Source organism: Procambarus clarkii, chromosome 57 (genome assembly GCF_040958095.1).
Source record: "Procambarus clarkii isolate CNS0578487 chromosome 57, FALCON_Pclarkii_2.0, whole genome shotgun sequence".
Taxonomy (NCBI): Eukaryota; Metazoa; Arthropoda; class Malacostraca; order Decapoda; family Cambaridae; genus Procambarus; species Procambarus clarkii.
Window position 1 is genome coordinate 13250016 of NC_091206.1, and position 16497 is coordinate 13266512.

General features: G+C 42.0%; 2 protein-coding genes across 2 annotated transcripts in view; both read left to right on the forward strand.

Annotated features, from left to right (window-relative positions):
- The first annotated feature begins 1356 nt into the window (after window positions 1-1356).
- LOC123744955 (collagen alpha-2(I) chain-like) lies at window positions 1357-1797 on the forward strand. The gene has a single exon (XM_045725176.1). It carries the CDS (start codon window positions 1357-1359, stop codon window positions 1795-1797), a length of 441 nt encoding a protein of 146 aa, XP_045581132.1.
- A 10943-nt stretch (window positions 1798-12740) lies between these two features.
- The window catches only part of LOC123748478 (uncharacterized), a 243736-nt gene continuing 239979 nt past the window's right edge, over window positions 12741-16497 (forward strand). Inside the window, exon 1 of the mRNA XM_069306160.1 lies at window positions 12741-12796. The gene's annotated coding sequence lies outside the window, so the exon portion shown is untranslated. The remainder of the gene's footprint in view (window positions 12797-16497) is intronic.

The following is a 16497-nucleotide window of genomic DNA, read 5'->3' on the forward strand; positions in this document are numbered from 1 at the left end:
GTGTAAGGTATAATTCGTGGTTTACCAAGCTGACGAAGAAGGTGTAAGGTATATTGCGTGGTTTACCAAGCTGACAAAGTAAGTGTAAGGTATAATTCGTGGTTTACCAAGCTGATAAAGCAAGGGTAGGCTGTGATTCTCTCTCTACACTTTAATTTTGTCGAGTTAAATATAACACATTAAGTTAAGGTGACAACGTACAGGGTCGGCGATCGATACCCCAATGACCCAAGTGGCTGGTCCACTCCATCCTCATATCCCATATCCTTGCTTATTATATTGTACCGCAGAGTTGTAGTCATACTGGCTTAGCAGTTTCTTCTTATAATTACCTTATCTTTGCCTAATGGCCATAATCACACCTGAATTAAACGATAATTAAAATAAAAAAATCCGAAAAACAAGTGTCCTAGAACGTAATATATATATATATATATATATATATATATATATATATATATATATATATATATATATATATATATATATATATATATATATATATATATATATCCATGGTTCCTGCCCGCCATCTGAGGAGCTGGAAGAGCTGTACAACTTGTGACAAGCAGCCTTGCACCCTGCATGTAATCAATATTGTAACTTTTTTTGTGTAATGACATTTTCAAATAAAGTTAGATAAATATACACACATACCAAAAGAATAGGGGCGGTAGGAGAAGAAAATATCAAAGTGTTCAGTGAGGATCCACAAGGTCTTCTCTGAGTACTCTTTATTTTCTTCTCCGAGGCTATGGGTCCCTACACTTGCACCAGAGGTGGTACCCCTTCTAGGTATAAAATATATATATATATATATATATATATATATATATATATATATATATATATATATATATATATATATATATATATATATATATATATAATTTAAATAACTGTAGAAGACAGCTGCAAGAATCTGAACATACTATTTCCCTGCTGAAGTGCTTTGGCTGCCAAGGTTTAAGAGACGAGAGAGGCGCCGGAAACTGAAAATAGGATGAAAACTTCCAAATCAGCGAAGTCAATCTCGGTAATTTGTTCAGCGCTCTTGAATGTATCGAGCGAAGATTGGTCCTCTTCGTTCAGAGCACTTGATTGTATAGCCAGACTTCCCTGACACAATGGTAGACTCAGACTCCGCCTTAGGAACTGTAGGCTCAAACTCCTTGAGAATGGAACAAGACACAAAGTTTGTAACAAGATAGAAACAATGTTTTGGAAATTAATATAACTGGAGCTATGGTACCACGAGACTGGTAAGCTTCGTCTTATGTGGTCTCTCTTAGCTAACCTCTGCAGCATGACATATTGGCTTAATATGATGCTCGGACCCTGTGTCACTCTGAACCCATGTGTCGTCACTTTGGCCGACAGATACACACACACACACAGAAGGCTTCCATCGGGAAGCTGCACGCAGGGGGCCCCATCGGGGAGCTGCACGCAGGGGGCCCCATCGGGAAGCTGCACACAGGGGGCCCCATCGGGGAGCTGCACGCAGGGGGCCCCATCGGGAAGCTGCACACAGGGGGCCCCATCGGGGAGCTGCACGCAGGGGGCCCCATCGGGAAGCTGCACACAGGGGGCCCCATCGGGGAGCTGCACGCAGGGGGCCCCATCGGGAAGCTGCACACAGGGGGCCCCATCGGGGAGCTGCACGCAGGGGGCCCCATCGGGAAGCTGCACACAGGGGGCCCCATCGGGGAGCTGCACGCAGGGGGCCCCATCGGGAAGCTGCACGCAAGAGCTATTCCCTATCAGGGGGCTTCACGCGGCACCCGAGAGAAATAAATATATAAGAACAGGCTAAAAGATGTCACGAGAAGAAAATATCTTCCCTTTAAATATCTGTGCTGAAAAATACCGCTGTTTAAAATATTTTCGAGGATTTCAGAAGTCTGAATTTGCGGAGAAATATCACAAAAGAATTTACGTGAGGATACACTACACCGAGTGAGGAGAGAAGGAGCATTAAAGGTGATGGTTTGCTCATCTTAGTGGAATTATGACATCTCAATTTGTACGGTGTATTGGGCTAATGAGCATCGTCGTCGATAGGTTAGATGGGCTAGGTTCCTACGCTTATGTTTGACGAAAACACCTAAGAAATTTGTTTACATTTTATGAAGTCATCTTTTTTTTTTAAGGTTCCTAAAGGCTACCTAAATATTTTTAATTTGTGTGAATACTTCAGATACAGAGTCTTCGCTTCTTACAGGTCGGCGTTCGATCCCTGATGTTCCAAGAGGTTTGGGCATCGTTCTTTCACTCCGTTTCATTCCAAATCTTTGTCCTCATATCCCTTCAAAGTGCACGTAAATTTGCTACTTGTTTGGCGCTATCTGCTCATAATTACCTTCAGATGTTATTCTGCTAGCGTGATCCAGGACGGACCGAAACCTCGTCACTACACTTATCACGGTTAAAGTCAAGCAACCATCTTTACGACCATCTATTAAGTACCGCTTGGTCGTCTGCAAACTCCTCAGTCTTATTAAGATTTCTTTCGCATCATCCATAAGCTCAGATATGATCCAGTGTCTTTCTGGCAAGCTGTTAAACATATAACAGGAACAATATTGGTCTTAGTGTACTGCTCTTGTGTGGAATTGTGTTGCATGGCCTTTGACACTCAAGAATGCAATAACCCATACAACTTCTCTCTTGTCCCGTACTTTCTAATCTTGTAAAATAACTCTAATAGCCTCATTAGACAACACACAGAGATGAACAGACAGAAACTGAGACGGACATAGATAAAGAGAGAACGAAAGAGAAGGGGGAGAACGAATGCTTGAAAAGAGGAAAGTAGCGAGGTGGAGACAGATGGAGATGGGGAAGAGAAAAGGAGAAGAGAGAAAAAGAGGGGATAAGAGAGAAGGAGAAGGGAGTAAACATTATAAAGAAGTTTTGGAGATTAAACGTGTATGGTAGCACAGGTGGGAATGAAGGGAACAGTAAGGGAAGAGTTAGGAGAGAGTAAGGAGAGTGGATATGAAGAAGGAATGGAAAAATGAGGCGTTGGAAGAGGAGAGTATGAGAGGAGTCAGAACGAAAGAGAATGGGAGGAGATCAAGTAAAGCTCAGAAGGACAGTGAATAAGCAGCGGGTTTATGCATGCGAAATAGATCCCCACACAAATGCTGGCGGAGAAAGCGGCGGTGAAGTCAATACCAGTCTGCCTCTCTCACTCCATCACCTTCTCCGCCAGACAGGCAGCACTTCGCCAGACGGACGGAGCACTTCGCCAGACGGACGATAGCCGAATCTCTCTCTCTCTCTCACATATCCGCTCCGACGCTCACGAACTAGGATATCGTGTGCCATTAAGTCGCCGCTTGAACATCTTCATTATTCCTTCCGCGGAATGAATGCTCGTTGTGTATTTCTTTCAATTCCAGATTTCCATGTGAGAGAAGTAGTGGGGCGGTTAGATGGAGTACTACGACTTTGGAGAGTAGAACTCGGGTTGTAGAAATGGTAAAACTTGAAACGACATAAATTCTAGCGAATGTAAACAAAATGTGTGTAATTCAATGATTTCTTTTCGTGTATCAAGAATGGTTCGTCAGTTTCAGGTATTGCCTGTTCTTGCGAACTAAGAATGACGTCGTATTCTATTGTATATGGCACCCAACAGGTCAATACATATGGTGACACCCAGTAGGTCAATATACCGTACAGGGTGTCTCAGATGTTTATCATGTTTAATATGTGTTATAAATGTAAACATTTCTAGACTATTTCATCTCTTTTTCAGAACTCAAGTAATATATACACAAGATCACACATTGTGACATATCGTGTCAAAGGTATGGCGATGTAATGCAATCAGGGGAAAGATTTACAAGGGAAAATTTCACAGAATCGGTCTTGCAGACGAAGCGATTTGTGAACTCGTAAACAAATTTAAGAGAAGTGGATCCGTACCCGACGACGTGGGAAGCGGACGCCCAAGGACAGACCGTGACAGTATCGCAATACACACAACACAACTTCTCGGGTGTGTTGTACCTGGTACGTTCTACAACGTACCTTTTCTGTACGTGTTGTGTTGCTGAACGTCGCGTCGGTGGGTTGTGGGTGTATTCCAAGTGTTGTATTCCAAGTGAACCCAGGATCCTGTGGTCCTGGGTTCGATCCCAGGCGCCGGCGAGAAACAATGGGCAGAGTTTCTTTCACCCTATGTCCCTGTTACCTAGCAGTAAAATAGGTACCTGGGTGTTAGTCAGCTGTCACGGACTGCTTCCTGGGGGTGGAGGCCTGGTCTAGGACCGGGCCGCGGGGACACTAAAAGCCCCGAAATCATCTCAAGATAGCTTGCCAGAGCGCTGTTGTTGTTGTTTTAGTTTCAGTTACTGGGGGACAAAATGTTCCACAGTAGCACGGGGTATGGCGAGCCCGTAGTGGACTTACCTGCCCACAGGAGCGTCGTGGGGCTCGCTCAGAGCTTTTTATCTACTCATCTGTTCCCGAGACTTCGCCGAGCGGATAAAATGCGCCAGATGGTGTGTTAAAGCAAATTAATTAAGACTGTAAAAAAAAATAATATTGGAAACCCATTAGGGAAATGAGTTTTTGTTTCTGCTAGTATATATATATATATATATATATATATATATATATATATATATATATATATATATATATATATATATATTGCAAAAAATTAAAAAAATTAAAACTAAGCTTATTTTACAATTAAAATGGGCATGCTAAGAGTCGCTAATGGACACGTTTTGCTAAAATACATTTTCGCATCATCGAAGGCAAAGGGAATGGTAATTCGAATGTGAAGAGACAACAGTAAATGTTCCATGTAGGTGTGAGGAGAGGTAAGGAGAGGTAAGGAGAGGTGAGGAGAGGTGAGGAGAGGTGAGGAGAGGTGAGGAGAGGTGAGGAGAGGTAAGGAGAGGTGAGGAGAGGTGAGGAGAGATGGCTACCCTGTCGAGGGTACTGGGAAATCTTGGTCTGCATTGTCACTGAGGTGTGTGTGTGTGTGTGTGTGTGTGTGTGTGTGTGTGTGTGTGTGTGTGTGTGTGTGTGTGTGTGTGTGTGTGTGAGTGTGTGTGTGTGTGTGTGTGTGTGTGTGTGTGTGTGTTTGTACTCACTTAGTTGTACTCACCTAGTTGTGCTTGCGGGGGTTGAGCTCTGGCTCTTCGGTCCCGCCTCTCAACCGTCAATCAACAGGTGTACAGGTTCCTGAGCCTATTGGGCTCTATCATATCTACACTTGAAACTGTGTATGGAGTCAGCCTCCACCACATCACTTCCTAATGCATTCCATTTGTCAACCACTCTGACACTAAAAAAGTTCTTTCTAATATCTCTGTGGCTCATTTGGGCACTCAGTTTCCACCTGTGTCCCCTTGTGCGTGTTCCCCTTGTGTTAAATAGACTGTCTTTATCTACCCTATCAATTTCCTTCAGAATCTTGAATGTGGTGATCATGTCCCCCCTAACTCTTCTGTCTTCCAGCGAAGTGAGGTTTAATTCTCGTAGTCTCTCTTCGTAGCTCATACCTCTCAGCTCGGGTACTAGTCTGGTGGCAAACCTTTGAACCTTTTCCAGTTTAGTCTTATCCTTGACTAGATATGGACTCCATGCTGGGGCTGCATACTCCAGGATTGGCCTGACATATGTGGTATACAAAGTTCTGAATGATTCTTTACACAAGACAGTGTGTGTGTATGTGTGTGTGTGTGTGTGTGTGTGTGTGTGTGTGTGTGTGTGTGTGTGTGTGTGTGTGTGTGTGTGTGTGTGTGTGTGTGAGTGTGTGTGTGTGTGGAGTATTGAAACTCGACTCAGACATCTGACTTTGTTTTTCTAATTTTCAAATTCACAGTTGGAGGCTGGCATGAGAGAGAGAGAGAGAGAGAGAGAGAGAGAGAGAGAGAGAGAGAGAGAGAGAGAGAGAGAGAGAGAGAGAGAGAGAGAGAGAGAGAGAGAGAGAGACAGAGAGAGAGAGAGAGAGAGACAGAAAGACAGACAGACAGACAGGTAGAGCGACAAAGAGAATGAGCTAGAGAATTAATAAGTTGAATGCTAAGGAATGAATAAATGACATAAATAAGTGACAGATTCTATGTGAAACTAAACGAGTGAACGAAATCATGAGATAATTTATGCAAGTTGAGTAACGTGTCCAAACTTAATTTTCACGCCCATTTATCGGGCCTGGAAAATGGACCGATATTAATTATTCATTCTTGATCGATTAATCACGATGATTAGCAGGTACTCAAAAGGAAATCTTAAGCCAACTGCTCTCACTACCGAGTTAACTGAGTCAGTTGCAAGGAGCGAGGCTTTGTACTGGAAGAGCAGGAAACTGAGGGCATACAAGAATTTTGTAACTGGAAACTAGGAATGATAGAGTTTTGAAGCTGGAGAAACTGGGGAGATGATGGAGCATTGAAGCTGGAGAAACTGGGAAATGATGAAGTTTTGAAGCTGGAGAAGCTGCGGGAATGATGGAGCTTTGAAGCTGCAGAAACTGGGGAATGATGAAGTTTTGAAGCTGGAGAAACTGCGGGAATGATGGAGCTTTGAAGCTGGAGAAACTGGGGAATGATAGAGTTTTGAAGCTGGAGAAACTGGGGAATGATAGAGTTTTGAAGCTGGAGAAACTGGGGAATGATAGAGTTTAGGGAAAGCAGAATATCAGAGGCTGGGAGGGAATTTATCAGGGGGAAAGGGCCAAGCCATTACGACTATATAGCACATGAGAAGGGGTCAGGATAAGGATTTGGGATGGGACGGGGGGGGGGGGGGGGGGGAAGGAATAGTGCCCAACCACTTGGACGGTCGGGATTGAACACCAACCTGCATGACGCTCTACCGTCGCTCTACCGTCCAGCCCAAGTGGTTAGGCGCAGAAGCAGGGAGAGTCAGAGAGAGAACAAGCAAGGGAGAGTAAAGGGGGAGAAGAGTCGATGACATAAAAGAACTCAAGGAGGGGAGAAAGGGAAGGGAGGGAGAACGAGGACAAGAAAATCCGAATGATGTGAAATATCAGGAAAATAAGTGATATCAGGGAGGGAGAGAGAGAGAGAGAGGGGGGGGGGGAAGATGATAGCGGAAGGAGAGCAATCAAAAAGTGAGGAAGCTGCCTCTACGACACTTAAGATAACCAAATACACAGCGCATCACGACCTTAAAACTTCTAAATGTCATTTTTAAAGTAATTGCCTTGAACTGTTCCTCAAAACCATAAAAAAAAATGAGAGACAGATCCCAATGAAACCGTTTCCCGCCCCTGAGTCCAAAAATTATATTTGGAGTTTTAAATGTGTGCGTCTTACGTAGACAAAGTAAAAACAAATGCGTTATGAAACACATTAAAGCCTCTACGTTACGTAAAACTTCCTCCTTCAGGCCCTCCCTACACTCCATTAACAGACGAATCAATTCATGCAATCACCTCCCTTCTTCCCATCCTCAACCTGGCGACGTGCTGCAAATATCATGCACGGATTATTTTCCTTTCTGTGTATGTCATTATTACCGGTCGTGATGGTCGAGTGGTTAAGGGATCCTGTGCATCAGTTGCAGAGTGCTTCTGGCAGTATGGGTTCGAGTCACTTCTAGGGTGTGAGTTTTCAGTTGCATATATACCTGGAGACCGTTCAGGCTTGTTCGCATATATATATAAATATATATATATATATATATATATATATATATATATATATATATATATATATATATGTATATATATATATATATATATATATATATATATATATATATATATATATATATATATATATATATATATATATATATTTTACACATTGAATTAAATGTTGCACTAAGTCTTAACTTTTAGTCTTACCCCTTTTAAAGCTGCTTCAGAGTATTGTGTATTGGTTAATACACACACTCTTCCTGTATGACTTTGGCACACACTTGTCAACAAAGTGTCACGTGACTCCTGGCACTGGCAGTAAACATAGTGCCAAATGTAACTCAACCTGTCATAATCTGCTCCAACGCAGCCCATTCTACAAGTGTATGAGGTATTCTTGCGTGTCCCGTGGAAAATATCAACTTGAACAAAAAAACAATGAACTGAGTCCCTTGAGTTCGTAAAGTCTATTTGCTGATTAGAATATCTACTTCGCGAAGGAAGCATTTTTTTTTTTAGTACGTGTTCTATCAGTTTGAAGAGTACGAATAGCACTTTCCTCTTTGTACTGCTCAGTGCTAACATGGATGTTCAGAACACGTGTCATAATTTGTCTGGAGGATATATATATATATATATATATATATATATATATATATATATATATATATATATATATATATATATATATATATATATATATATATATTAAATACATCTTCAGAAGGACCTTCTGAAGATGTATTTAATATACGAAAGTACTTAAGGAAATTTCCTGTTTCATTTTTCCTTCGTGGTCTGACATTGTCACATTCTTAATCACGTGTTTATTTTCGTGATATACACATATGTATATATATATATATATATATATATATATATATATATATATATATATATATATATATATATATATATATATATATATTATATATATGTGTGTATATCACGAAAATAAACACGTGATTAAAAATGTGACAGTGTCAGACCATGGAGGAAAATTGAAACAGGAATTTCCTTAAGTAATTTCGTATATTAATATGAAAGTACATTAATAGTACAAGTATATTAACTCCTTCTGAAGATGTATTAATATACGAAAGTACTTAAGGAAATTCCTGTTTCAATTTTCCTCCGTGGTCTGACACTGTCATATATATATATATATATATATATATATATATATATATATATATATATATATATATATATATATATATATATATATATATATATATATATTATTTTTGTTTTTACTACTACTATATTCACTATCTCTACCTTTTCTCCACCCTAAATAACAACTTCCAAGAGAGGCAAGAGGTGCAACTGATTTGGCAACTACAGGATGTAAACAAAAATAATCGTACACAAACGTTGACTGTATCTCAAATAAAACTAATGAGATAAAGAGTCAAGGAAGGAGATCCACATTTACAAGGCCATAAGCGATGAAGTGTTCAACAGGAGTTACCAGATTATCAACAAGAAATTATGTAGATATGGTAAAGGAATATGCCATTTAATCCTTAGAATAAATAACTTTGAAGAACTAACAGGTGCAAACAGGATAAACACAGGGACTTATAATTCCCTGGAAACACAAACCAAAACTGTTTTCATTTTCCGCTTGTTACAACTTGTAATAAAGTTGTTAAATCTTGGCTTAACGTGTTTATGACGAATTAAAACGTTGTTACAACTTGTTATATTGGTTGTTATAACTGGTTAGGAAGTGTTAAAACTTGTTCGAACGTTGTACCAACGTCGTAGTTTCGGTGTGTGTTTGGCGGAGTTAATCACATGAAATGTTACAGTAGAAACAGAACATTGTACTGGCAGTTATATTCAACCCTCAACCAATAAAAGAAACCAAGAAAGAAGTCTAAGAAGAACATTAACATAAGGTACAGTTGCTGCAGATTTTATCGAGAGAACAAAGATACTAAACACGGTTGATTTTTAACCATTCATAAATTGATTTGGGAGCCATCGGTTCACAGAGAGAGAAACTCTCTTATGTATTATGTCCAAGAGCCAAGAGAGGTTCAAAGAGCAGCAAGATGCTCCTTCAAGTTCTGCTCGCATCTTTACGAAGAATATAATAAATACAGAGAAGATACAGTGCCGAAACATCTGAGCAGTGCTATAGTAACATCATTGAGCTACTACCACAACAAATTAAACGATGTTAAAGAGCATCGTTTAATTGTTACAACTTGTTATATTTGTTGCTATAACTGGTTAGGAAGTGTTAGTCCTGTACATCAGTTAGTCCTGTAGTCCTGTAGTCCTGTAGTTAGTCCTGTACATCCTGTACATCAGTCCTGTACAGTCATCAAAAAGAGCTGATGTTTGCTTCAAGATTAGTCTCAGAATTTGGAGGGCTGAGATAGAGAAATAGATCAAGGGAGCTTAATCTCATTACTCTGGCGAAAGCCACAGAGCGGACATGATGTTTAAAATACTGAGATATCAATGAAAAATAGAGAATGTTTAAATTGGGCAGCAATTTACGAGAGGATGGCAGCCATGCAGGTAAACCACAAGGATATGAAGAAACACATATTACATAATATCTCCATCTTCAGTTTTGAAAGCAGAAAAGACAAAGCGGGAAAAAAAAAAAACATAGCAGGGAGTCATTACCTTTGTCGACCAATAGATGGAATTGTAGGTACCAAAATACTGAAATTCAGTCCAACCAAAATTTTTTAGGTAAAAACTACATTATTCCTCCCCCCCCCCCCCTCATCCCAATCTTCTCTACCTCACTCTCTCTAATCCCTCCCTCCCTCTCTCCCTCCCTCACGCACTAACAAGCACACCATGGAGATAAACTTCCCTCCCCCTTCTCACTCCCTCTAGATAATCTTCAGACCAAAAAAAAAAAAAAATAGCCGACAATTATATGTCCGTGTGTTTGAGGCTCTGCCCGTTCTCTCCGCCTAATGCCTCATATCTGCCCGTTCTCTCCGCCTAATGCCTCATATCTGCCCGTTCACTTCGCCTAATGCCTCATATCTGCCCGTTCTCTCCGCCTAATGCCTCATATCTGCCCGTTCTCTCCGCCTAATGCCTCATATTTGCCCATTCTCTCCGCCTAATGCCTCATATTTGCCCGTTCTCTCCGCCTAATGCCTCATATCTGCCCGTTCTCTCCGCCTAATGCCTCATATCTGCCCGTTCACTTCGCCTAATGCCTCATATCTGCCCGTTCTCTCCGCCTAATGCCTCATATCTGCCCGTTCTCTCCGCCTAATGCCTCATATCTGCCCGTTCTCTCCGCCTAATGCCTCATATCTGCCCGTTCACTTCGCCTAATGCCTCATATCTGCCCGTTCTCTCCGCCTAATGCCTCATATCTGCCCGTTCTCTCCGCCTAATGCCTCATATTTGCCCATTCTCTCCGCCTAATGCCTCATATTTGCCCGTTCTCTCCGCCTAATGCCTCATATTTGCCCGTTCTCTCCGCCTAATGCCTCATATCTGCCCGTTCTCTCCGCCTAATGCCTCATATCTGCCCGTTCTCTCCGCCTAATGCCTCATATTTGCAACAAAACCGACCAATCCGTTACAAATGCGACGTTATAGTAAGCGTCGAGACCACCTTAGTATGGACGTTTATCGGCCACGAGAGGCTAAGTGGATCGCTTAGGTTTGTACGATTCTGAATAGGTGAAACAGTTGCTTTTTTTTTAACGAAGTAGCAATTCGAAAGAACGAGTCCGATGATGCTCTCGGCTGGACGAGCACTGTTAACGGTACACTAACAGTTTTCAAGTAATGGTAATACGAAAGTAACGGTTTGGTTAGCTCTGTTAACGGAAATTGATGGGATGAATATATATATATATATATATATATATATATATATATATATATATATATATATATATATATATATATATATACATATATATATATATTTGTTATATATATAAAACACAAAACTGAAGAGAAGATATGGTTGATGTGTGTTGTTCCAGAGAATTTAAAATATATATCTAGTGGGCGTCAGGGCGGAAATTTAATGAGTGAAGCAATGAAATAGAACCTTTCCGCTTGGGGGCAGAGAGAGAGAGAGAGAGAGAGAGAGAGAGAGAGAGAGAGAGAGAGAGAGAGAGAGAGAGAGAGAGAGAGAGAGAGAGAGAGAGAGAGAGACACACACACACACAACGGCCTTAAGAAACTTGTGTGAGGAATCTTTCAGAACATTATATACCACATATGTCAGACCAGTCCTGGAGTATGCGGCTCCAGCATGGAATCCATATCTAGTCAAGAATAAGACTAAACTGGAAAAGGTTCAAAGGTTTTCCACCAGACTAGTACCTGAACTGAGGGGTATGAGCAACGAGGAGGGACTACGGGAATTAAACCTCACGTCGCTGGGAGACCGAAGAGTTAGAGGCGACATGATCACCACATACAAGATTCTCAGTGGAATTGTTAGGGTAGATAAAGACAGGATATTTAACACAAGGGGCACACGCACTAGGGGACACAGGTGGAAACTGAGTACCCAAATGAGCCATAGAAACGTTAGAAAGAACTTTTTTCAATGTCAGAGTAGTAGACAAATGGAATGCATTAGGAAGTGATGTGGTTGAGGCTGAGTCCATACACAGCTTCAAGTGTAGATATGAGAGATCCCAGTAGGCTCAGGAACCTGTACATTAGTTTATTGACAGTTGAGAGGCGGGACCAAAGAGCCAGAGCTGAACCCCCGCAAGCACAACTAGGTAAGGGCACCAAGACGGGCAGGAAGCGTGCCACCAACGCCCCGGGAGGGTCCCCACCACCGCCAGCACACATCACTATACAAAGCCGTAAAGCCTACAACATGAAGGAATGAGTGAGATCCTGCCGTCTTGCAGTAGTGGTGGTGCCCTCTAGTGGTGGTGCCCTCTGGAGTAGTAGGTGGTAGTGCCCTCTGGAGTAGGTGGTGGTGCTAGTGCCCTCTGGAGCAGGAGGAGATTGTGGGGCCCTCTGAAGGAGGAGGAGGAGGAGGAGGAGGAGGTGGTAATGCCCTCTGGAGGAGGCGAGGAGGATGAGAGGTGGTGTTGAGCGGAGAGCGTCACAACTAGGGTGGTAGTTACTCGCGGCGTCAGTAAGTCCCGACCCGCGGTCTTGGTCGGTCGCACTGGACGTGGCTCCGTAGGTGGCGGGGGAAGGTTTCCGGGTCGTTGCTTGGCAGCGTGCGTGTGTGTGCGTGTGTGTGTGTGTGTGTGTGTGTGTGCAGCCATCGGGCAAAGCTCAGCAGCGTGGATGTTTTTCATTTACTAAACTGAAAAACAATTTCTGTGATTTGTCGATTAGTGTTAAGGAAAACACAATTATATGGAGGTTTTCCCAGAATTCAAATTTTTACTTAACATACTTTTGTGTGATGAAATTACTAGCCGGTACAGACCTGATTTACTGCCAGATATTATACGCATATGTCAACAAACAACAAATGTCGAACTGGTAATTAAGAACAATCAGGGACATGAATTATGGTGAATCACTATCAAAACAATAAAGTCTTTAGCAAGTCCCAAAAATACAGAATAATGCGTTTCCCCTTAAAAAAAATTACGATTTCCTCAGTGACAATTAAATGCAGAGTGGGTTGTTATAGTGGCTGAGGCATACGGCCTTTGCGAACTACCACAAAAACCTTCCAAAGTGCGCGCGGCTGATTCAGAACACACACATATAGACCATGTGACACGTCAACACAGCGACAAGTGATGGCTGGCTGACTCCAGTGGGCACAGTAACGCTAATTCAAAACGGAATCGTTATTGAGTTCACTGGGACGAGCCTCGTGGCTTCAGCTGGTGAGCTCAGCTGGCCGCCGTCAAGTGGGACTCAAGTCTCCCGCGCTGGCCTGATGGCTGGACTCTTGCCTGATAGCTGGACTCTTGCTGTGCAGAAAGTATCGAAGTTGTCGAACTCTAATATTACGATATATTCCGGGAGGTGATTTTTTTAGATGACTTTATTTACAAAAGGGTGTGTCTAGGTTTCTCAAACTCCGTATATCAAGTCTGTGGTCGTGCTTAATCCTGTGAACACGGAACGAGTGGTAATACGTGAACACGGAAACTAATGAACCAGGAATCTGTGAAGGGCGGACAACTTGTGTTAAAGTTTATGAAGTGAAATAAAGATTTAAGTGTTCAGATTATCAATGATCATTAAGTGATCAAGCGTTCGTTAATTAGAATTCGGAGAAGAGAACACCGGATGTCCGGTTACGAGTGAGTTCCATTGAGCAGCACCGGACTCTTTGCAGTGTGTGCCGGGGTCCAGGAGCTGGAACACAATCCAGACTTCTGGGTCACCACGACCTTACACCCTGGCGGCTCGACCTTACACCCTGGCGCCACGACCACACACCCTGACACCACAACCACACACCCTGACACCACAACCACACACCCTGACACCACAACCACACACCCTGACACCACAACCACACACCCTAACACAACAACCACACACCCTGACACCACGACCATACACCCTGACACCACGACCACACACCCTAACACAACAACCACACACCCTGACACAACAACCACACACCCTGACACCACGACCATACACCCTAACACAACAACCACACACCCTGACACAACAACCACACACCCTGACACCACGACCATACACCCTAAACTCTGAACCAGATAAAAAATCATCACGCTAATATTTATCGTGCATAAAAAAATTCACTAAATACAATCTGTATGCTAATTAATTGAATACATAAACAAAAATTGTATTCGGATGTTAATTGGTAATAACATCTTGGTATTTGATGTTAACAACGGCAAACAGTTAAACACGAAGTGAATGGCAGGCTGCCCCTGGCAGGCGAGGCGCCGCCGGCAGACGGTGAAAGACCTGACGGTGAAAGACCTGACGGTGAAAGACCTGACGGTGAAAGACCTGACGGTGAAAGACCTGACGGTGAAAGACCTGACGGTGAAATTGGTGTAACCAAACATTGGTAATTGGGGGGGTAACCCCAGCCCGCCCTAGTCGGTATAAAGTGCTCTCTTCACTTCCCTTTCTCTCTCTCCCTTTCTCTATTTTTGGTCCTCTTTTTTTCTCCCCTCTATTCCCGTTTCTCTGTCTCTCCACTTTCACACACTAGCTTTCCGCTCTTTTATCTCCCCTCTTCCCTTTTACTCTTATCACTCGATTTCCCCTCCTCCTCTGCTCGTCTCTATTTCCTTCTTCCATAACTGTATCTCGTCTCCCGAAAAAAAAGCCCACACCACCCCCTCGATAAAAATAAAATAATCCCATGGCCACATTGTGACACAGGATTTTATAATTAACTTAATTTTTCAACAAAATTTGCATCTAATCTCAGTTAGCATTTTGCGAAACGCTGTAGTTAATTCAGCAGGATTTTTTTGTTCCAGGACACACGAGCAAGCACGTGAACGCCGTGTCTGACTGCAATAATATCCGTGCCTCTAATGCAGCGGCCGCCTTGCTAAGTCGTATTTCCTAGAGTAAAAAAAAAATTGAATACGATACATGAATTTAATTAACTAAAGAAGCGATTTCTTAATTCGTGAACATAACTACAATACTAACGCATTGTACACAAATAATTTTTTTCAAAATAATAAAGAATATTTTCAATAAATAAAAAACCAGTTTCAATCAATAAAATTAATTTTCTATCAAGAAAATGGAATTACAGTAAACAGTAATTACTTGCTCGTAGGAAGTGAAATGACAATTGAAATTGATCCCATGTGGAGCATCCACCAGGAGCCTTCAATCCTACTTCAGGGCAGGTAAGTGACGGCCTGAGTCAAACGCCTCTTGTAGTGTTGCTGTGCTACGTGTATCACAGATGGAGGCGGGTGGCTGCATAGTTCGGTTCAGTGAGTGGATGGAACAGATCGGATCAGCCGGTGGGTTGCACAGATCGGATTTCAAAATGTTCCATAGAACTGTCTTAACTCTCCGCGTCGTAAGACCTGTCAAATCTCACTGTTTACATCTTTCAAAATCCCATTCCTTTGTTTATAAACAGAATGGTACAAGGAGTACCGGCTCAATGTCCCGGTACAAATACCAGTTACAAGCAGCAGGTACCTGCAAGCTTAAGAGGTACGAGTATAAGCTGATATACTTGTAGGAGAATGATACATGTAAATGTGTAATCACATGTACTAGTGCACATACAGGTCTTAGCTCACATACACACAAGTATCATTACACATACAAGCGCTAGTATATACACCAACTAATTCATGCACTAGTTCGTATGTATTAACATGAATTATGTGGTAATCAGAGAAAATCTAGGAAAATTTATATTTCTCATAGCTGTGAGCCATCGTGGGGGGTTCAGACACTTTGCTCTCTCCCACATGGGATTCGACTCTGCTTCCTCCCATGTGGGATCTAACACTATGCCTTCCTTCCACGTGTGCTCAAACGCTGCCTTCCTCTCACATGGGATCAGACACTGTTTCCCTCCTTACCACAAGGTGCTTTCGAGGTCTTTCTTTGCGGCATTAGAAATCTCATCAAACACGAGATTTGTCAAAAACGTTAAAACGCATTTTAACACAAAATTATTTTCCTGCCTCGACCACCGGAAGACAGACGCAACACAACAGCACGTTCTTCTTTATTGAGATTAATCTCGAAGAGCTTTTTAATTTCTCACGACTTTTGGCGGGTTTGAATTTATAATCTACAACAGAGTACAAAAAATGTAAACGAGAAGACATTCAAGAGTGTTCATTAATTGTTTGTGAGAGTTGGGTACCTTATGTAATGGGATTTGCATCCAGATTGCATAGGAATTTAATTCCAATTATGTCAACTTAAATAAG